Below are 17,711 nucleotides of genomic sequence, written 5' to 3'. Positions count from 1 at the left end.
AACTGCAAACATTTAAAGGATTTTCATTTAAATATAAATACGTTTTTCGTTTTTTGTGTGTTTTATTTGTTAATTGACCTGATATAGCGTATCAGTCTTATACATGCATGTGCTGTACTAAGCTCTTTCGTGCTCCGGGGAACTCAGTATAGGAAGAGCGCTAAAGCATCAGTGGCTACAAAAGACCAAGTTACTTACCTTTCCATCTGGTGGATAGTCCATCTAACCACTGATTCTCCACCTACAGAATATTCCCCAAGCACCAGACTGGATCTGGAAATCTTCACAACAGTGCTCCCCTATGCCGGTAGGTGTTATCCCTATGCGCTGATGTCAGTTTGTTGATGGGCGCTTTCCGCGTCCTGGGACGCGAAGCACAAAGCAAATGGAGGTATCAGTGTGCATGGCTCTAAATTAGGAAGAATTTAGATGGTAAAAAGAGGCCACTCCACAGAAGAGGGAGTTGGGAGGGCAGTGAGGAGTCACTAGAAAGAGTGTTTCTGAAAGAAATTGTGCTGAATACGTCTAACCCCAGATTCCTCACCGTTAGGACACCAAAGCAGTACCTCTCCAGGTGGACGGTATGTAGAGTGGACTCAATCAAATAGTCCTGTCCTGCAGGATTAAATAGGTGACATACTCCTCCTATCAGACCTGACTGTCTAGGCAGTAGTGCTTCATGAACGTGTGCCCTAACGCCCTTGTTGTGGCCTGGCAGATATCAAGAAAGGGCACTAAACATAGAAGCGCAGTAATAGCAGCCTTTGTTCTGGTGAAATTAGTATTAATCCTTCCAGAAGCTGCTTCATGGCCTTTGTTTAGCCAACCTTAATGCAGAGGACTATTCACCTTGACAAAGACCTTTTCTGCACCACCTGACCTTTCTTTGCCCCAAAAAATCCCACAAAAACTGATTGTCTACCCAATGGTCTTTGGTTCAATCTAAGTAAAAACTTGAGGCTCTTTTAGGTTCATACTGAAGGAGTCTCTTCTCTTCTTATTGCAGGATGCGGCAGAGCCAAGAAAGTTGGGATTGTAATGGATTGCCAAATGTGAAAATGTGACATACATTTCGGCAAAAAGGCCACCATGGTCCTCAACGTCAGTTTGTCCTGTTAGAAAGTCATATATGGCAGCTGCACTGATAGAGCCTGGAGCTCACTAACATGACAAACTGAAGTGATCGCAATGAGGAAGATGTTTTGTGCGAGTCAGAAGATGCAACAAGCAGTGTTGCATTGGCTCAAAGTTGAAACACATGAGAAACATCAGGACCAAATTAAGATTCCACTGTTTTATTACAAACGATTTGGGAGGGAAAATGTGCATCAAACATTTAATGAGCCACTTAACAACAGATGATGTAAACATGGACTCTTGATCTGGCAAACGCAAAAGGCTGAAAGGTCTAACAAATATCATTTAATGGTGCCCACTGCAAGACCTTGCCAAACGAAAGATAAAACAACCACAAAACATCTGACAGTTGAGCTTTTGGGGGGGGGGTGCATTGCAGACTCCACACCAGGCCTCAAATGTCCCCCAGTTTATTCTGTAAATATATGTTGTAGAGGGATGCCTAGATGACATTCACCACCCCAGGAGGTAGATCAGATGGAGTCAAATGCCACCAGTCAATCTTCATGCATGGAGGTGTAGATTGTGCAGTTTCAGGTGCAAATCCACACCCTGCTGCTAAGACAGAAGATCCGCCTGAAGCCGTAGCCTGGTGGGATGACAGAAAGGTATGCCCAGACGTTCACACTCTCCTGGCCCAATACAAAGCTATTAGGATGGCTTGGGCCAGGTTGTTCCAAATCTTCTTCAGAATTCATGGCAGAAGAGCCACCGGCAGAAAGGCATATGAGAGTCTCATGCTCCATTCTCGCATGGATGCATCCCCAAGAAACAGCAGTCTTGGGAACTCCAACACGTAGAAATTTTGTCACTGTGCATTCTGGACAGTGGCTATAAAATCTAGCCAGGTCTCATCCCACTGTTGGAAGACATCCTGTGCCACCTCTGGATGCAACCACCATTCATGATCCACCATGTGTCTCCAGCTGAGCTAGTCTGCCTGGTGTTTAAAGATTGGCACAGGACTCAGCGCCTCACTCTGCCCTGCTTGTTGCAGTACCACATGGCGGTGTTGTTGTCCTTGAGAGCCTGCACCGGCCTCCCCTTGATGGATTGCAGGAAGGCAGTCAAACCAGGTTTACCTTCAACTCTAACAGGTTTGTCTGGAGATAGGCTTCCACTGGAGACCAGAGACTTTTGATCTCCCCTTCTCCCAGATGAGTTCCCCAGCCCAGCACGAACATATCTATCACCACTGTCAGGTCTGGTTAATAAAGGGAGAGAGGCATGCCACTAGTCAGGTTGCGGTTGAGCAGTCACCACTGCAGATCTTGTGCACTCTCCTCTGAAACCCATATGGCGTTGCGCAGGTTTTCTTGCTGCTGGGCCCACTGAGACTTCAGATCCCACTGCAGAGTCTGTATATGCCATGTTATCAGACAGGATGCAGGAGACCAGTATTACAAGAATTCTTAGAACTGCTGTCCTCTGAGATCCAGGATCGAGGCTGAAACATTGAGAGAATAGTCAGAATGTCCCGGTTTAGTTGAGAGGGAGGAAAGACCCAGAAATGCAGCATGTCTAGTTTAAGGGAAGACTGTATGGGAGTCAAGTCTGACATTGGCTCATTGATTGAAAGCTCAAAGATGCCTAAAAAATTGCTGTTATCTGGAGAAGGTCTGCGAATCACTTTGTTGAGCCCACTTTCAACAGCCAGTTGTCGTTGTAGGGGAAAACTAGTATCACCAACCTCTGAAGATGTGTGGCGACCACCACCATCACTTTCAAGAACACCCTACGGGCATTGATAAAGCCAAAGCTTGAGCACAGCTAACTGAAAATGTGGGACTGCAGGACCAGCACATGAAAGTATGCATCCTGCAGGTCAAGGGCAATCATCCAGTCACCTGGATCCAGGACAAACAATCTTAGCCTGGTGTGAGCATTTTGAAATTGTCCTTCCACAGGAAGACAGTTAGAGGGTAAAGATCTGAAATAGGACATAGGCCTCCACTCCTCTTCTGCACAAGAAAATAACTGGAGTAACAATCCAGCCCTGTTTCCATGGAATGCATACTCTCAGTGGCCCCTATGGCCAGCAGACCCTGAACTGCATGCAGCAAGGTGGATAGGTGCCCCTCTAAAAGCTGCTCTGATTTGGGTTGGAAAGGAATGATAGGGCATGGCCCAGCTGGATGACGTGGAGGACCTGCCTGTTGAATGTAATAATTTGCCTCCCTTGAAGAAAATGTCTGATCCTTCCTCCCACAGAGTGGCTTTGCACAGCTAAGAGTAAACTAAAGTGGTAGGGGTAGAGGATTGGGTGGGATAGTGTCCCTGGTGGCCTGCACCAAGTCATCTTGACCCCAGTCCACAACTATGAAAGGACTGGGAGGACTTCTGCAGTGGTGGCATGGCCTGGCGGTGCCTATTTGCCAACCCTGTAGAGTAGCCTTGGAAGGATCAGACGGACGATTACATTGTCAGCAGGTGTTGAAATTCCAAAGGAACATGCTGTAGCTTTGCTTTCTTTAAAGCATTTGAGGGCAGAATCAAATGGCATATCCTTTAAAGATGCCTGCATGCCCCATAAAAGCCAGTAAATTACACCCATATGTGCCAGTCTGTGGTGTGTGGCCACCTGCCTGTTCACCCACATACCCATAAGGGTGTCGGTCAGAGCTTAGTTAAGTGGAAACAATGGCTCAGATAAAGCTGGCCTAGGGTGCAAACCCTCAGTGATTACATTTGTTTTGACCTTATCTGAGTGCAGCTGTAGGTCCCGGACCTCATTTGCGCATCAAATGTCCATGGCAAATGATGCACTCTACTCCTTTGGGGGAACAAAGGCGGAAAACAACCTTGTCAGGCGAGGTATCCAGCCCACAGGCCTCCTGCAAGTCCATATAAATGTCATCATCATCATAGTTTGGGAGTAGATCATTCCCATCATCACTATCATCATTAGCTCAAGCCAAAAAAGGTGATGGAGCCTCCATGTTAGAGAGAACATGTTTTGGCTGAGTCAGAAGGTATGGGAGCTGGGTGTGTTGGAGTGGAGTGATAGCATGAGCTCAGTTGGGGTTGGGACAAATTCAGTTTGGAGTCGGACACCAAAGTCAGCAAGGGCCTGACCTCCGGCACCATCAACATGCATACATGAAGAAGGAACCGGCACAGATCTTGGAGGCAGAGCGGAAGCTGGTTCAGATTTTGAGCAGTATTAGAGGGGCAGCAATTATAATGAGGGTAGACCTGCCAGCGGTAACATAACTGGAGGCCCCTGTGGATCCTTGGGGCTTGTTGGTGCACCTGAGGGATTGGAGGAGTGCCAGAAAGAGGCATCATGGTCTCTGTAAAGGCCTCGACCATCTCTGGCTTTGATGATGGCCCTGAAAATTTGGGATGCAATGGGACCAGTTGAGGAATTGGCTCTGTGATCAGGAGCGAGGTCGTTAGCACCTTGATGAGATTCCAGCTTTACTTTAGACAGAGTGATGGGATGGGGGTGAAGTCTGCTTTAAACTCTTTTTCTTGGATTTTAATTTGGACTTACTGAATGACCTCAGCTGCAAAGAGGGTCTGTCGTGGGAGCGGCCTCGAGAGCAACAATGAGTCCACATCATCAGATTTCAGCAGGAATGGGACATACTTGAGTCTGTGACTTCTGTGAGCATTCAGTGACAGAACACTTCACGGCTCTTTAGTGCCTTTGAGTGAATGAAGTCACATTTCTCACATGACTTGGAGTTGTGCCCCGAGTTCACACACCAGAGTTGACTAACTCCTGCCAAGATTGCGTCTATAACCGACAATTTTTATAGCAATCTTGGCACTCTTTGAACCATGTAGTGTTCTGTGAGGACACTGATCCTTTGCACACTGGCAAATAATTTTGGAGGAGTTAGTCAACTGATGAAAAAGGAGTGGAGCTCTAGATCCTCATTCAGTGGAATGGAAAAAAGGAACTGACGTTAGCATGCAGGGGTTGTGCCTATCTGCAGCTAGACTCAGTCACTTCCGGGCAAAATGATTCGACGCAGAGTGACACGTTGCCACCTAGCAGCAAGCAGGAGCACTGCTGAGAAAAATACCAGATCTAGCACTGGGGGAATATTCTAGCAGTGAGGAATCTGTAGTTAGATATATTTATAAGAATTTCTCAAACTTATATGAACATAGAGACCAGTGTTGGTGTAAGAGACCCACTACCCCCCTAAATGTTTTCATAATTTCTGGATACAAACATGATAACTGTCTAGACATCTGCTAACACAACCTAACTTTTCACACTCTCTGGCCATCCGTGATCCGCTTGAAAATATTTCTGACCCTTCAAACAAAATATTGTGCTCTCTTTAGGCTACATAGTGCTTTTGTAGACTGTTAGATCATTTTTAGCTTCCTTGCCCGATGACTGAGAAATTTTGAATCGCTTCTCTGACTATGCCTTTAGCCAGGTCACCAACCTGCAGAGAGGAAGGCCATTTGTCTTAATCGCATGCTTCTCCATGTGGCCTGTATATCTTCACATTAGTGATGAAGCCACCTTGTTTGTACCATAGCAAAGCTGCACCACAGCCTTCAACAATTAGCAAGATTGTCTTTGAGTAACAAATAGAGAGAATACATTTTTGGCATCATAACAGTGCATAGGACATCCAGGGTGTGCAAGGAATGGGATGTGAAGTAAACAAAGGTCCAATGGTCCCTGATTTCATCTGTAAATAGCCTTTGCGTATTGCAGTGAAATGTTGGATTTTAATGGTGTATCCTAGAGACAGCTTTAGGTTTCTGAGCAACGTCATGTATTAAAACAAAGAAACTTAAATTAAAAATATAAGAATACATATATACGTATATACATAAAAGGGCTTTGTGTCACCCTTCTTCCAATAATCTATTCAATTGAAATTCACATTTTGCTTCCTCCCACCCCAGCATACATTATGGGTTAGCCACTGGCTCTCTTGCGCCGTTGTGGATGATCACCTGGATGATCACATGTGAGCATCTGCCTAACAATGTGTCCTTCAGTGCCAGGGATAACAGACCAATAGTTTAACAATGGCTTTTCTTTCCATTATGTATCCTTTTTATTTTTATACACATCTACTTGAGATATAAAGAAATATGTGCGTTCCCCATCAGCTTTTCACAAAACTTTGACTTTTCTGTCATCTCGGACATAACGGAAATGAACAGATTTTGTCAACAATTTTGGTCCTTGTTCCTTCCTTTGAAATTGTAAAAAATTGTCTGTCAATTGTACATTGATGATACAGTTCTATAGCTTAATGAAAGTTAATGGTCACTGCAATCTCTTGTAGGTTCAATTGATTTTCATTAAAAGTTGTAGTATTTAGGGCTGCAAGATTCCGTCTTAATTGTGAAAGAATGCATTGGAGTTCTAGAGACGTTATTAAATTAGGCATCATAGGCCACAAAGTAGAAGTGAATTTGTCAAGATATTTTACATTGTCCAAACAGGAGTTGAACGTTAAACACAACAATGTAGTGAAACAGATTCAATGTCCTTGGTTGGGAACATTAGATTTCAGTTATTAAGAATGGACAGAATGTGAAAGTTTGGCTGTAGGGAGAGAGTCCAAAGTTTTGATGTGACCGGCCTTTGACAAGGCCAGAAAATGTGGTACAGAGAGTAAAAATGTTTTTGTAAGGAATACCGTGGTTCACTATTTTCATAGTGTGGCCTAATTAACAAGGCTTTCTCAGAGAAAAATCTTTGGGTGGTAAGTGCATCACAACGCCAAACAAAATAAAGATTGTAAAGTTGAAAAGCATGTGGCTTAAAAGGTAACAAATTAAAATTAAATTAATTTAAAAAATAGGAGATAAGAGATAGAGGGATGTGGAAAAATCCACAGGTGGTGTATAGATTTCTTCAGGGTAGGTTCCACTGAAGCTGATCTACTTATCAGGCTGTCCGAGCACCAGGTCCTTCTGGCCAGACTTATCTCGGCTCACAGTGCTAAGGCAAGTTTTTTTTAGGCTGGTACACCACATTAAAAGGTCAGGTCATTCGTAGCTCTGCAGAAAATCTACAGCACTGGTGTCTTGGAGCAAGTTCCTCCACATAAGGAACCAACTATCCCTATAGGCCCCAATACAGTAAACAGATTCACTCTTCTTCCGTTCAAAGCAGATTTTCTCTCCTTGCAGTGACAAAAGCATGGGTTTTTAATTGGTACAATACAGTGCTTAATTTGTGCTTGTTGTTTCCGGTGCCTAGCACCGGCACTTATTTTTGAGGGCCGGCGCTTAGTTTTCTGTCTCAGGCATTTACTGCGAGCAAAAGACACGTGGGAAAGACAAGGAAGAGCAAAACGAAAAAGCGTCAGGAATGGGAAAAGCAGAAAACTGACAGAGTGAGCTGAAGGGACAGGGAGTGGCTGTAAATGAACTGAAGAGGCCCGAGGTGGCTTCAGGATTACGCTGCCTCAGTATTATGTGCTCGCACTTTTAATTGCAGCAGCCGCGTGTTTAAGAGGAGAGCTTTGACCACCGGCACCTTTTATTTACAAACCAAGCACTTGTACAATACCTAAACCTGCCCTAATAAAACTCCAGCGCTTCCTTCCTCCTACTTTTATGGCAGTATGATCTGGCCTTGTGCATGGCACAACATATTCTCCAGAGTTCCTTGAATAAAATATGCAAAATGATCGGACCTTGCTGCAGACACACACCTCCCAACCCTCAGTTCAGCCCCCTCCACTTCAAAGGAAGACGACTTTCCCAACTTTGCCAAGGCCTAACAGAAAAATAGGGCACCAAAAACATACCTAGGCCTAGTCTCTGAAATTTCAAGCATGGCATTGGCCCTATACGGAAATGACCTATTGAGATCATATTATCTGTATGCTATGTATTACAAGCAGGTACTCTGGTACAGAGTACCTGCACTTCTATTTTTCCATTTAAAGCACTGATTCAAACGTTACAAATTATTGTCATTACGTTCTTTCCAGCAAGGGAACAATATACAGCATATCTGCCATAATATGTATGAAGTTTAGAAACATATAAAAGTTTAGACGTCGCTTCCATTAGCCTTCACTGCTACTTTCGAAACCTGCACATGGGAGACATTCAAACACCCCGCCCGTCCTCCGCCCAGCCAGGCCTTACTTAAACTGACATGCAGGAAAATGTGTTAAAGGAAACATGAATATTTTAAATAAATCACACACAGCGATACCAAATTGGTAGCTACAGCCACTGTCGACGTCAACCACTAGGATTCAAAGAGGGGTCTACACACCAGCACGGGTGTCACCGGATGCAAGAGAGAACTAGGTTGTGTAAGGCAGGGTGTACTTGTGATCTCGTTGTTGACAAAGAAGAAATAAGCAGAGATCGGATGGGATAACATTCGAAAAATAGATTAATTTGTTGTTGTCTACCCATGTTTTTGAATTGTCTTTTAAATAATTATTTCACTATTTCACGTGTAATGTTTGCATGTTTCTGTGTTTGTTATTTTCTCTATGTACTGGGGTGTATGGAATCTACCGGCCTGCATTGTGTGTGGCTATCGCTAGTTGATGGCGTGTTTACCTGATAAGTAAACGATAGATGGGTTATCGGTTACTTCCGTTTGTTTCATCCGAGTAACTTACAATAAACATATTTAAAACTCCCACAATTATTATTTTCATAACATGTTAACAGGAGCCTTGATGCGCCGTTGCAGTTGAAGAGGGAAAGAGTAAGAAAGTGGGTGCCATCACGTAACTAGCAGTCACTGTAAAGGCATTTTAGTTGCTGTGTCCCCCAAGTGAGAAAATGCGTGGTTTTTTTTTTTTTTTTTTTATATTGATGTTTCTTTATTGTCCTTCATATGAGGCGAGCTAACAAACTTCCTTGTCAAACATTTTTCCTTAGCTTTATCGATTTTTTCCTGGATTTGAATATTTTATTCTCGAAACACCTGCACTTAACAACATTACTTTCCGTAATGATGAAAAGTAAGTTAACTACAATTCGCCTATTTGTTTTAATTTGTTGCATGTAATCTTGAATCTCTGCACGGAACTAACATGAGAGTTTTTAAAGAATTGGATGTTGGAACCAAACTTCGTCGTCATCAATAGTCAGATTGTATTGAGGTTAGAGATCAATATAAATTAGTCTCGGCATATATACAAAATAAATCTAAAACATATGTTCATAAAATCATCATTAGGGCTGCATTACACAATGGTTCGAATACTATCTAAGAGGAAATTATTATGAGAATTCCAAGCGTTACACTAATTTTATTATCTTTGATGTTAGCGTTGGACACTAAAGCCAGATTTTGGATAACATATTCACAGGTTAAAAATAAATATCGCAAAAGTGCAGTTATTGTGCATTTTGCAGATCTTCTCGACGACGCAGGGGTGTGTCTGGGCCCTTGTTCTCTAATCCTGATGTCAAAAATGTGGATCCCATAAACACACCCAACTGATATGTTTGATATCCCAAAAGTTTTGAAAAACAAACCAATCCAAATGTAAAACAACAAAAGAATTTAGGAGTTATAAAAGTTGGGTGTTTGGTCGGCGAAAGGATAATAAACCTATTTATGACTTTTCAGAGACCGGATAACTTGTTTGAGTTAATGAGCATGCGACATAGATCTGAATGAAGGTTGCAGGCTTAAAGTTCAGGTGTGCACAAGGATCATATTTTTAATTTTCATCTTTCAAAAGTGAGTAAAAAAGGTCCACCTGAATTGGGTAGTAAATAATTATAAACTGATCTATCTATTCACTTTGAATCCTGCAATTTGCTTGTTAAAATAGGTGTTGTCTTTACCACAAAATGGTCCTAATTTGATCAACTTCTTAATGATGGAAGACTGAGGTTTACCTGCCCTAATTGAAACCCATGACCTGCAGGTTAGAAGTTGTGATGACCAAACTGATGCCCTTGATATGAGTTGGCTGGTATCTGGTAGTGGAATACCAGGGGGCCAGAATCTACAAGCCTTTATTCACTGCTGTGGTCTTTTTAACATGTTTTGGTTGGGACTCAAAATGCAAGCCAGACCTATTTGCTTGGCCAGAGCTTGATAGTTATCTGAATCCAGCATGTACAGTGCACTCGCTCTGGCTTTTCAACTTTAGCTTTTAAGCCCCATGCATGTCATCAGTCTTCATAATGTGGTGTCATAATTATGCTGATGATAGTCAGTTGCACCTGTGCATATGTCTCTTTAGATATCCCCCAGTGTCTCAATAGGCCTTTATCCCCACAGTATGAAGCACACACTGAAACATTATTTTTGTTTATTTGTAGTGCTGTTGTAACTTACTTCTGCGGGCAGAGGACTCTATAGAGATTTCCGGGAGCATCAATCAGGAGAGGGGAAAGGAGGCAATAGGAATGAATCATTCAGGGGTAAAACAGGAAGAGAGTCCTTAGATGTTTTGAAAAGGAACTATTGTTGGATTTGATGTGGAGATGCAGTGGAATAGAGTTTCAGAGTGGTGAGCCTTGATTGTGGAGAGCTCTTTACCCGAATCATTTGTCTTGATAGGTGCAGTGCTAGACGGTTGAGCGAGACCAACTGTAGGCATCTCGTTGGCCCAGAAGAAACTAATCAATTGTGCAGTTATTTCTATACATGCCACAGGGTTTTTGACCTCAATTATTTGTTTGAGAGGCAACCAGTGAAGTGATTTTTAGAGCTTGGGTGATGAGGTTGGGCCGTATGAATGATAGAACAGATAGGTGATAGATGTTATGACCACAACATCTTGTTATCTTGCCTGTCTGACTTACAGATAAGAGTCCAACCTGGATAGGTTAAATCTTGTCTTTCTCTCACACTCAGTATTTGAGAAGAAACTGGTGCCTTGGTGTCTTCTCTCTAGGGCTTAGCTGTATCTCCTTTTTAATGTGTATAGGCACAATCTGACCCTCCACCTGGTGGAACTGGGTGTGACCTTTGCCACAATTACCTGAAGTTAAACCAATCCAAAATGAAGATTCTATTAACTAAAACCCACCCAACCTCTGAAATGGCATCCTTTGTTAGCCTGGTTCCCTGTCCGTTAACGGTCTCAGCAGCACAAACACCTTGCAGTTGTTATTGACCGTGAGGTATCAGCGGGTCACCAGATGTCAGCAGCCTTGAAAATTCCACTTCTTACATTTAAAACAGCTGCAAAGTAAAATACCATGCCTTACTTTCCTGCACAAGACCATGGTGATAAAAGCCTTCATTCATGCAAGGATTGTCTTCTGCCATGTAGTTTACCTAGGGCTATCAAAAAAGCCTACAGGATTACAACATACTCACAGCGCTGCAGCCCAGCTGATGTTTGTCCTGAGGAAATCAGACTTAGGGGGTCATTCTGACCCTGGCGGCCGGTGACCGCCAGGGTCACCGACCACGGGAGCACCGCCAACAGGCAGGCGGTGCTCCCGAGGGCATTCTGACCGCGGCGGTTCAGCCGCGGTCAGAAAGGGTAAACCGGCGGTCTCCCGCCGGTTTACCGCTGCCCCAGTGAATCCTCCATGGCGGCGGAGCGCGCTCCGCCGCCATGAGGATTCAGACACCCCGTTCCGCCATCCTGTTCATGGCGGGAAACCCGCCATGAACAGGATGGCGGTAGGGGGTGCCGCGGGGCCCCTGGGGGCCCCTGCAGTGCCCATGCCAATGGCATGGGCACTGCAGGGGCCCCCATAAGAGGGCCCCACAAAGTATTTCAGTGTCTGCTTTGCAGACACTGAAATACGCGACGGGTGCAACTGCACCCGTCGCACCCCTGCAAGTACGCCGGCTCAATTCTGAGCCGGCGTCCTCGTTGCAGGGGCATTTCCTCTGGGCCGGCGGGCGCTCTTTTGGAGAGCGCCCACCGGCCCAGAGGAAATGTTTGAATGGCCGCCGCGGTCTTTTGACCGCGGTGCGGTCATTTGGCGGCGGTACCTTGGCGGACGGCCTCCGCCGTCCGCCAAGGTTAAAATCACCCCCAAAGTATCAGATTTCTTTCAGCAACCACATTATTTTTTAACCACATTGTTTGATATACAAACTCTAACACTTTTATCATCCTCCAGGATTTTTCTCAACCTCCAGAATTATGATCAGAATTTCCAAAATATAAACCAACATATAATGTGAGATGGGTAATTCCGTTCTCTCTGACCCGTTACATTTTTTAGAAAAACCTCTTGGGGTAGAACATTATTTAAAAAATTGGGGTCTTTGGTTGACAGTCAGGTTACCCCCTGTTCAAGCAAGGACCCTCACTCTAGTCAGGGTAAAAAAGAATCACCCTCAGCTAACCCGTGCTTACCCCCTTGGCAGCTTGGCAGAGCAGTAGGCTTAACTTCAGAGTGCTAGGTGTAAAGTATTTGTACCAACACACACAGTAACTTAATGAGAACGCTACAAAATGACACAACACCAGTTTAGAAAAATAGGAAATATTTATCTAAACAAAACAAGACCAAAACGACAAAAAAATCCGACATACACAAGTCAAGTTATGAATTTTTAAAGATTAAACTCCAAAATAGCGCTTAGAAACACAAAATGCTTCGATGAGGTGTTAACACTGCGTTGTGACGGAGTCGTTCCCAACAAGCCGGCACCAGCGGCGCCGGACACAGAGTAGCGTAGACCCCCAAGTACAGTACCTTTTGGTGAAGAGTGAAAACAAGCCGATGCGCGAAGTTGGGGATCGCGGCGTCTGTGCGAAACATTGAATCCGCGCACTTCGAGTGGCGTCGGTCACGACATGGTGCTGCGACTTCCACGGAGTCGCGGACTTCAGCGGGGCTGCAGCGGCGCCTGGCCTGCGAAGATCGTCACGCTCTAGCGAAGATCACGGAGTTGGGTGCAGGCGGCGTCACCGGATTCAGCAGCGGCGGCGGTCCGAAGTCGGTTTCCTTGGATTTCCATCAGCTTTCCTTTCAAGGGCCCAGGGACTGAATAGGGCATCACTTGTCAGAGCAGGAGTCTCTCCAGAGACTCCAGGTGCTGGCAGAGAGAAGTCTTTGATGTCCCTGAGACTTCAAACAACAGGAGGCAAGCTCTAAATCAAGCCCTTGGAGATTTCTTCACAAGAAGGAAGGCACACAAATTCCAGTCTTTGCCCTCCTACTCTGGCAGAAGCAGCAACTGCAGGATAGCTCCACAAAGCACAGTCACAGGCAGGGCAGCACTTCTCCTCAACTCTTCAGTTCTTCTCCAGGCAGAGGTTCCTCTTGTTTCCTGAAGTGTTCTAAAGTCTGTGGTTTTAGGTGCCCTTCTTATACCCAATTTGTCCTTTGAAGTAAGCCTACTTCAAAGTAAAGTTTCTTTGGAATGTGAAATCCTGCCTTGCCCAGGAAAGGTCCCAGACACTCACCAGGGGGTCGGAGACTGCATTGTGTGAGGACAGGCACAGCCCTTTCAGGTGTAGGTGACCACTCCTCCCCTCTCTCCTAGCACAGATGGTTCATCAGGAAATGCAGACTACACCCCAGCTCCCTTTGTGTCACTGTCTAGGGTGAGGTACAACCAGCCCATCTGTCAAACTGACCCAGACAGTGAATCCACAAACAGGCAGAGTCACAGAAATGGTATAAGGAAGAAAATGCTCACTTTCTAAAAGTGGCATTTTCAAACACACAGTCTTAAAATCAACTTTACTAAAAGATGTATTTTTAAATTGTGAGCTCAGAGACCCCAAACTCCACATGTCCATCCGCTCCTAAAGGGAATCTACACTTTAATCATATTTAAAGGTAGCCCCCATGTTAACCTATGAGAGGGACAGGCCTTGCAACAGTGAAAAACGAATTTAGCAATATTTCACTGTCAGGACACATAAAACCCATTACTATATGTCCTACCTGAACCATACACTGCACCCTGCCCTTGGGGTTACCTAGGACCTACCTTAGGGGTGCCTTACATGTAAGAAAAGGGAAGGTTTAGGCCTGGCAAGTGGGTACACTTGCCAAGTCGAATTTACAGTTAAAACTGCACACACAGACATTGCAATGGCAGGTCTGAGACATGATTACAGAGCTACTTATGTGGGTGACACAACCAGTGCTGCAGGCCCACTAGTAGCATTTGGTTTACAGGCCCTGGCACCTCTAGTGCACTTTACTTGGGACTTACTGGTAAACTAAATATGCCAATCACGGATAAGCCAATTACATACACATTTTGTAAAGGAGCACTTGTACTTTAGCACTGGTTAGCAGTGGTAAAGTGCCCAGAGTAACAAAAACAACAAAATCAGAGTCCAGCACACATCAACAACCTGGTGAACAGAAGCAAAAAGTTAAGGGAGACCACGCCAAGGATGAAAAGTCTAACAATCATTTTGAGTGATTGCCTTCAAATAGTGAATTACATTACCATTGACTCTCAAAATGGAGCCTATTTTCTTAAGTTAAGAAAAGATCTTAAACCCTGATTGTTTGAGCGTGTGAAACATTAATAATTTCTCCTCTTTTTCCTTCAGTAAGAGATTGTGCCATGCTATTTATTTAGGAAACTAGTTTCAACAGGACCAAGCGATCTCTTTGGGGATGTTTTCTCATGGTTCAGAAGTGACAAGTTGGATTAGATGAACAACAAAGTTTTGTTTTCTTTGTATCTTAATTTATGATTTAGCTGCAAGACCTCAGTCGATGCTGTTGCAATAGTTAATGAATGATAATGTAACTGCAATGCAAGGGTGATGGATGCCTCAGGTTGAAGTGAAGGGAGTATTCCTTGTCGATTAGGGAATTAAAAACAAATGTTTAGGTTATGGAGATGACCTTAGGGTAAAAAGATAAATTCAACGTTGAAGATGACTCATTGGTTCATAAATTAGTTAGTGGGACTGCAGGTAAAGCCAATGAGAGAGGCCAGATTATGTCAAGAGACTCCGGTTGTTAAGGACCAATGAAAGGGTCTCAGATTATTGCCATTCATGCAGAGGTCTTTGGCTGCTGGCAATTTTTAGGTCAAGCGCGCAAGTGCTTTGACCTGTTGTAAGTAGTGTGGGCTTTTAACCACATCCACTACATGCCCATCACTTTCACTCGTTCGTGGGCTTGCCTTTCAAAAATCCTTTGTTATCATTAGTAAATGTTTTACACTTTCCCTCCTTGGGGCGGTTTTGTTGCCGCCTTGCAGACTGCCCCTGTTACATGGATAATTGCAGGATTGCCGATACATTTGACTGCAAGCAGCCTTTTTTTTCTTTTTGTGTCTTCCCTTTGCGCTCATGGCTGCCATGGCGCTTTGAATCGGCCTTGCTTATGTCATCTGTTTTACTTTTCATTTTCAATTTAAGTGGCAAGAAAAGGCCAGTTGGGAATTAACAAAGCTGATAGATCTAACTCAAGCAAACGTGTGACCAGTTGCATTTGTTTTAACATGTTGAAGACAATTGTCCATAGAATCTAGAATAACTTTAACTATCATTGGCATACATATGGTAGGACTTCATAGTTTGATGATCCTTCCATCTAGGCAATGAAAGGGAAAATCATTGAGGCTTATGTTGAAGTTGGAGAGCAGGGTCTTCAAACAGGATTCTGGAGCCATTTAGGCAGAAGGTAAGTCTTTATTTCATGTTAGGCCCTTAGGTTACAGCAAAAGAAGGTCTGTCCTGTGAGAGCTACACCCTCCCTCCAACTCTCCTTATCCCCTACCTACGTCCACACAACACATCAACATTCTGTTCCATCTTTCACTCTTAGCATTCCAGCCTCACAGGGAATGCGGACACACGGGATACTACACACCACCTTTCTTATGAACAACAAAACAAAAAATAGCTGTTCCCCGTGTATAAAATACATGGACAATCATTCACAACAACTCACTCTCCAACATGTGTTGTGTAGGAAATTGGGTTATTAGTTGTGACGGATTCCTACACAAGTGATAGGTCAACAAATGCCTCCATACTGGGAGAAAAGTACTCCATTGTAGCACTTAACTCTCTCAGGGTAGCGAAGCAGAGCAGGCGAAGCCCTACTATGGGGAGGTGGTGTGGGCTAGCAATACCATTTTGCTGGCATGCAGCAACACTCAATAAATTGTTGTCAAGTCAGTGGTTTAAAAAAAAAAAAAACGAAAAGTACAGTTATTCTTCACACACTACTATTAATTTACAAATATATGCATCAGATAGATGCAAATATCCTGGGTGTCAGGCTCATATTCATCATCATCTGCATTATTTAACTTTATTCTGGTTATAGAGAACCATAAAAGTACACATAAATAAAACAACAATATAAACTATAACAATACTATCAATTCAATAAAAACCTTGAGCAAAATTAAAATTTTAATTCCCATAGAGACAACAGCTTACTAGGGACTTTAAACAAAATTATATTGCCTCGCTTTTATACTTGGACAGGAGATACGAAAGGCCACTTAAATTCATTCAAAAAGACACTGACCCAATTAAAATTAAAGTGCATTAAGGACTTGTTACTTCTTTTCCTAAGATGCCATATAGAGTTAAAGTAACGGATTACCAAGTAACTTAAAATCATTCAAAAACAATATCCCAGTTAAAATTAAAGTGCATGGTGCATTGGAGACATATTACTTCTTTTCCTGAGATGTCATGCATAGTTTAAGTAGCGGGCAACCGAGTAACCGACACAGCTCCTAGTATCTGCCCTACATATTCTCAGGGCAGTATGCCTATCGTCGAGACCCAAGAGGCAACACAAAGGGATGATCCAGCGAGCACGCTGTTGGGTACAGCAAAAAAAACAGGAGGTGCTCGTCATTCTCCACTGTCAGTCAACCCATAGTGCAGAGGTTGGAGGAATTACCATTACTACTCCAGGAGACAGTGAACGCCATGGTAGGTAAGATACCAAATCTAAATTTGACATAAAAGACCTTACCTTTGGTGAACTCAGATAGTCCATAATTTTTTTTAAAAAAGAACCACATTTAAAAGACAAATACTGATCTGTTAGGTTATCCAAAGAAACAGCAGAGATTCTAAGGAACAAGACAGCATTCCAATAAAGATCTTTGATGACGCCCTGGGAACTGCTGGTCATTGAAGTTGGATGAAGGCAAAAGTCAGACGATCTTAGCTTAACCAGCCAAGATTTAACATGGACTAACCACGGGATCCTGAGGGCCAGTTGGTGGGATAATATTTTGGTGAGGCACTCTTGGTTGGGGATCAGTTACTCAGTAGACCATAACCTTACCCAAAATAAAAAAAGTTTAAGATGTGCTTAGTCTGAAATCGGCCTTAGGTTTAGGTCAAACCTCAGGGGGAGAAGTGATGTCCCTTTAGGTAACTTCAGTACAGCGCTTAGAAAAATTATCACCTTTGTTTAGCACATCGAGATTACACTAACCCCATAGTTCAGAACCTTGGAGAGCAGCACTACACACCTGTGCCCTGTAAATTTCCAGAGCAGGTGATATAGGGTAAGAAAAGGCTCTACTTGCAAATCTGACAAAGGACGCAGCTTTATGCGTGAGGGACAGAGTGCTTCTCCCTATCTGCGCAGACCAACTGTTAGAATATGACTATCTCACCCCTAAATATTCACATTCTAAAACTCTGTTCAGTTTTGCTCTTTCTAGAGAGACATTCCCATTAACTTTCTTACTGTGTGTACATACCATGTAT

The 17,711-nt window shown here is 43.6% G+C and overlaps 1 protein-coding gene across 1 annotated transcript in view; it reads left to right on the top strand.

The window, feature by feature from the left end:
* ABHD12B (abhydrolase domain containing 12B) overlaps positions 1-17,711 on the top strand; it is a 328,971-nt gene that overhangs the window by 273,641 nt on the left and 37,619 nt on the right. Inside the window, exon 10 of the mRNA XM_069208676.1 lies at positions 8,986-9,068. Within this exon, the coding sequence (XP_069064777.1) occupies positions 8,986-9,068 (83 nt within the window). The remainder of the gene's footprint in view (positions 1-8,985; positions 9,069-17,711) is intronic.

The sequence above is a fragment of the Pleurodeles waltl genome, chromosome 9 (genome assembly GCF_031143425.1).
Source record: "Pleurodeles waltl isolate 20211129_DDA chromosome 9, aPleWal1.hap1.20221129, whole genome shotgun sequence".
In the NCBI taxonomy this organism is placed as follows: domain Eukaryota; kingdom Metazoa; phylum Chordata; class Amphibia; order Caudata; family Salamandridae; genus Pleurodeles; species Pleurodeles waltl.
This window is presented reverse-complemented; position numbering and strand designations above follow the sequence as displayed.